The sequence below is a fragment of the Callithrix jacchus genome, chromosome 12 (assembly GCF_049354715.1).
Source record: "Callithrix jacchus isolate 240 chromosome 12, calJac240_pri, whole genome shotgun sequence".
NCBI lineage: Eukaryota > Metazoa > Chordata > Mammalia > Primates > Cebidae > Callithrix > Callithrix jacchus.
Genome location: NC_133513.1, coordinates 81,446,703 through 81,452,702, shown reverse-complemented (window position 1 = coordinate 81,452,702; position 6,000 = coordinate 81,446,703). Strand labels below are relative to the sequence as shown.

The window sequence follows — 6,000 nt, the reverse complement described above, 5'->3', positions numbered from 1 at the left end:
CTTTGCTAGACACATATGGCTCTCACAAGTAAGTTTGTTGGTCTCTAGCCTTTTTCAATGGTCACTGAAAACCAGATTTTGATTAGGAAATGTCTGAAATACAGTACCTTGGTTTGAACACTGAGTCCTTCCTGCCAGTGTAAGAACTTTTCTTCCTCCCTTAACTTTGCTTCCTTCTTTCCTGCATGTTACCACTGGCAGAGCAAATATGACTCAGAAACCGGCTCCTCAGGGTTGTAGCATTAGGTGATACAGGCTTGGGTCATTACACATGACACCGGTGCCTTTGTTTCATTGTGCTGGGCTCTCTGGAAGGTGTGCTGCTGCCTGAGCTGCTAGAAAAGCACTCACAGGTATTTGCTAGAAAAGGATTCCTGGAGCTTGCCACCGGCTTGGACTTCTAGGGACCTTCCTCTCAGCCAGGAAGGAGTTTGATATTCAATAGAAATACCTCTGGAAGATTCAAGGAGCTGTAGAGGTGAAGTAAGCCTGTGAAGGACCAGCATGGGAATCCTATACTCTGAGGTATGTCTCCTTTCTGATAGCAGAGTTCCAAAGACATTAAAAATTACTCATGCTTTTCAAATGCAATTTTAGATCCCTTTTTGTCTGTTCAATTCCCTGGGGGAGCATTAACTCAGAAAAATAAAGTCCTATTTGTTATTCTTTGTGATATTCTTAATAGTTTAAGATAAATTATTTTGTAATTCTAAAATGTTACCTAGCTCTAAGTTGAGATGGGCATGATACACATTTCATAGTGTCCAGATGTTTGTAGGGATAATTGGGACAAAATTGAGTTTGAGTTGTGCTTTTCTCATGATAAACACTCAGAGAAAAAGAGAAAATTTTACCCAACTGGATTTTCTAAATATCTAAAAGATTGGATGCCTCTTTTATGGAACTGCATGACCGGAGTACCGCCTTTCAGCTTGGTATTTGAAGGGAAATTCACCTTTAGTAATTATTAGTAAAGACTATCACTATGTAGAAGAGAAATAACAATATATTTTGATATTTTGATTATTTTCTTTTCACATCTTTTGGATAGAAAAGTACTTTTACTTCAATTGGAAGTAACTTATTAGAATCAAATGGATTTTTAATAATATTTCGAGAAAGTACAAGCAAGTAATGTTGAAACAAGAGTACAAGAGGTGTAATGATATCATTATACATAATTTACTCCCTCTCCTCTCGACACAATTAACTGGTTAATCTGCATTTCACTGCAGGTGCTCAGGGAACCTCCTTGGATAGGTCTGATTGTCTAGTATGAAAGACAGTTTACTTGCAGTTATTTCTAACGCCATGTGTGTATATATCTCTGTTTGTACAAATGTACTGTTTGGTTTATAACTCTAGGTATGTCTTGCTCAGTGATTTTAGTCTCATGAAGAGATCACATATACGAAAATGACACAGCACATAGTGTTCTAAAATGCTACTCTGGTAACTCTCAAACTTTAGATTGTCCAAGTGTTAGGGAGAGAAATTTGTTTGAAATGCAATTTCAAGGGATTCCAACACGGAGGGTCTGTTTCACTCCGTCTGTGGTAGGGTACAGAAGTATACATTTGAAAAGGAGCATCCTAGGTGGTTCTGACATAGGGGTGATCTGTTTACCACCATCCCGAGAAAGAAAGACTACCACAGGCCAGTACTTTTCCCATTTTAATGTGCATACAGATCTTCTGAAGGTCTTGTTTAAATGCAGATTCTTGGTCTGTAAATCTGGGTGGGACCTAAGGTTCTGCATTTTGGTTACTTTTTCAGATTGCATATGGGAATTATATGTGATTTGGAAAAAAGAAAGAAAAAAGCTCAGTCTCCTCCTCAGGTATTTTGATGTAGAAAGTCTGAAGTAGGACCCTTCATCTATAATTTTAAAGAGGTTGAGAAACTCTTTAAAATTAAATAGAAATCTCTTAATATCTCTTAAATATTTAAGCATAGCCTACTCATTTGTTATATACCATTTGCCCTGTGTTTCCTAAGGAAAGAGACTGTGTGAGCTACTCATTCAGGACAAGAAAAAAGCCTGGTGTATCCCTGGTCCTATGTTGCCTGGAAGAATCTATATTTAAAAAATCTTCCCCCACTTTGAGTGTTGGAAGCTCCTCTAGATAGGGGACATAGGATTATCATTTTTCCTTAGAGCTTTGCAGTACTAATAGTTATGTAATATGTATTTTTAAGAAAGAAGGAGAGAATGAGGGAGGATCCCAGAGAGTTGGTCTTGAAATCTGCGCTAGAGGATAAGCTTAGAGCTCAGGGAGAGGCCCTAATTTTGAATAAGTAACTCCGACTGTGCAAGGTGGACTTTTAAACAAGTCTGATTCATTTAAACCCTTATCAAAGATACTTGTTCATATTATTTATAATAGTAACAAACATTTATTTTGGACTTTTTATAAATCAGGCCCTATTTTAATCTCTTTATATGTATTAATTCATTTAACACAGCAATCTTATAAGAGTCATTTTTAGTATTCTCATTTTACAAATGAAGAAACTCAGAAAAAGATAGTCCCTAGCTCAGAGTTACACAGTTGAAAAGTGCTTATTGGCTGGAGATCAATGGCTAGGATATAGGTCCTGTGTTTTCTCATTCAAGAGATTCTTCTTCTATCACTGCTGACCTACTAAATTCTTTTACTACTTATTATTTTAACAGAAATGTCATGCTCCATAAGAGAGTTGGTCTTAAGCACTCTGCTGTTCTGCCAATGTTCTTCTCACTAGGATAGTGCCCTTTTCCCTTAGTGGAAAGAATGGGTAAACTAAATTCAGGTCCAATGAGATACATTCTCCTCCTACCTTGCAACAGAGAACTGTTGCATTGTGAAGCAGTACAAAAACTGGAAAGAAAAAAAATGCTGAGAACTTTAAAGAGTTCAGGAGCGAATACTTTGGAGATTTAAAGAATCTTTTATAGACTTTTGATCCTGTCAGCTGCAGACACAGGCCCCAAAAAGCATTTCTTGAAAATCATCTTAAATGATGTTTCCCTTTAAATGTTGGGAGGCTCTCATTATAAGGCTGTGAGTAAAGGTATGCATGCGCCCCCCCCCCACACACACTTAAAATTAATCCTTTGGTGATGGATGTTTTTCAGAGAAGTTGTTACTATAGAAAATGAAAATATAGTTCAAAAACAGAAAGATTGTCTTGAAATATACAATATCCAGAGAGAGAAATTTAGGTCAAGCAAGTTTTGTTGGGAAAGCTGGTACTGTTAAGGAGGAGAAATCAGGGGCTACAGGAATAGAGATGTGACTAATTGAATGACCATTGGACGGAAAGTCAAGAAAACCTATATTTTAGTCCTGATTGTGCCAGGAACTTTGTGGGATTTGAGGGGAAGTTATTTAATCTCTCTTGAGTCACAGTTTTAATATCACAAAACAAGAGAGGTGAATGAGATATGGCTTAACACTTAACACGGTGTCATTCTGTGCTATGAGAAAGGCAAGGCAGAGACAACAGAGAAAAACTGCATTCTCACCATCTTCCCGGGTCTCTCCATCTACTTTGTTTATGTATGAACTCCTAGCAGGTTTTTGATATTCAACAACATATGAAGGAAGAGCATTGGGCATTTCTATCCCAACTGGTTTTCTAATTCTTTCCTTGTATAATTGAAAGTCATTTATAAATTATAATGTTATGATGTCACAACAGTTCAGAGCGAAAATGACAACTTTCACTTATGAAAAAAAACAAAACTGAAAATTTGTATATATTTATTTATTTATTCATTCATCCATCCATTTGTTTAATCACCCATATTTAATGAGTACATACTATATTTCAGGCATCTGCTAGTTTCTGGTATGTACATGTTGGGATCCCTAATCTGAAAATTTGAGTGGAAGTGCTCAAAAACAGCAAATATTTGAGCACCAACATCATACAGTAGAAAATTTCCTATTTGACCTCATGTGATGTGTCACAGTCAAAATGCAGGTGCACAACACACAGTTTATTCAGCATTAACAAGAGAAAAAAGATTTTCCCAGCCCCTTTAAGCTGTGATATGTTTTTTTTTTTTTTGATGCACACCCAGATTTCCCCATGAAAACAAGTCCACAAAGGTTAAAAAAAAAAATGGCACCTGTGCAGAATGAATGAGCTTACAGCAGATTCTTAGCTCTGCCTCCATGGGGCCAAGATTTATATGCATGTGTCTGTGTGTGTGTGTGTGTGTGTGTGTGTTTCTTATTCTCTACTCTGTGATGTAAATATACTGTTGAAAATATCAAAAAGGTCTGCAGATACTTATAGGTAACAGTGATAAGAAAGAAAGGAAGCATTTATGTATACTTATAACATAGAAAGTCAAGTTTTGGATAAATTGGACAGTAGTATAATGTCTTATGGAAGATGTAAAATGTCTTATATGTAAAATGTCTTATAAAAGAGTACAGTGTTGAGGCCCAGCACAGTGGCTCGTGCCTCTAATCCAGCACTTTGGGAGGCCAAGCTGGGTGGATCACCTGAGGTCAGAAGTTTGAGACCAACCTGGCCAACAAGGTGAAACCCTGTCTCGACTAAAAATAGAAAAATTAACTGGGCCTAGAGGCACATGCCTGTAATCCTAGCTACTTGGGAGGCTGAGGCAGGAGAATTGCTTGAATCCAGGAGGGAGAGGTTGTAGTGAGCTGAGATCACACCACTGCACTCTATCCTGGAGCTTCATCTCATAAAAGAAACAATAAAAAAAGAGTATGGTGTTGAAATGACCACCCTAAATGACTCAGAGAAACAGAAAGATTAGCTGTTGAAGTCCTATGCTGAAGTTAATGAAAAATTTAAAAAACGCTCCACAAAGCTAAAAATGAAGATCTCGATTGTGTATTGAAAAACTGGATCTATCAACATTACAAGAACACATGTCATTTAATGATATGCTGATCATAAAACAAGCAAAGATCTATCACTATGAACTGAAAATTAAAAAAAACTATAAATACACATAGTCCTTTGGCATAAATTTAAGAAAAAACATGGCATGAAAATTTTCAAATATTTGTAGTGACAAAATATCTGCTGATCAGAAAGCAGCAGAGAAATTTATTGATGAGTTTGCCAAGATCATCATTGATAAAAATCTCACACTAGATCAAGTCTTTAGCGCTGATGAAACATCACTGTTTTGGTATTGTTGCCTCAGAAAGACACTGCCTTAGCTGATGAGAAAGGCCCTGGAGGAAACCAGGATACCAAAGACAGGATAATTGTACTGGGATGTGCTAATGCAGTGGGCACACACAAAAGTAAACCTGCTATAGTAGGTAAAAGCTTGAATTCTCAGTATTTTCAGAGTGAATTTCTTACTAGTCCATTATTATGCTAACAGAAGGCATGGGTCACCAGGGACATCTTTTCTGATTGTTTTCACAAACATTTTATACCAGTGGCTCATGCTCACTGCAGGGAAGCTGGACTGGATGGAGGCTGCAAGATTTTGTTGTTCTTTAACAACTTTTCTGCTCATTCTCCAGGTAAAATTCTCATCAAAAGTAATGCTTATATCATGTGCTTTTCCTCAAATGTGACTTTATTAATTTGGCCATGTGAGAAGGGTGTCCTTAGATCAATGAAGAGTAAATATAAAAACATTTTCTTAAACAGCATGTTACCAACAGTAAACATAGATGTGGGTGTTTTGCATAAAGACTGTTGTATATGCTGTTGCCAATGCTTGTAATGCAGTAACTAAAGACAGTTGTGCACGCCTGGGATAACCTCTGCCCCGCGGCTATGTTCAGTGAGGATAAAGTAGTGACTGAATGATTCTGTATGTCAAGTAAGAAAAAAACAGATGTCTGACCTCCATACATACGCAAAAAATATACCTTCTGAGTCCATCAGTAAGTTGGAAGAAGTTGCTATTGAAGAAATTTTTAACACTGAAAATGAGGCTTGAGTTGCTCATTTATTAAGCAGTGGTGAAATAGCAGCAATGGTTCTGAATCAAGGTGATTGTCATAATAG

At 37.0% G+C, this 6,000-nt stretch overlaps 1 protein-coding gene across 1 annotated transcript in view; it reads left to right on the top strand.

Annotated features, from left to right (window-relative positions):
- Window positions 1-293: 293 nt before the first annotated feature.
- The window catches only part of ANKRD22 (ankyrin repeat domain 22), a 32,973-nt gene continuing 27,266 nt past the window's right edge, over window positions 294-6,000 (top strand). Inside the window, exon 1 of the mRNA XM_002756375.6 lies at window positions 294-525. Coding sequence (XP_002756421.1) covers window positions 505-525 — 21 coding nt within the window. The 5' untranslated portion in view covers window positions 294-504. The remainder of the gene's footprint in view (window positions 526-6,000) is intronic.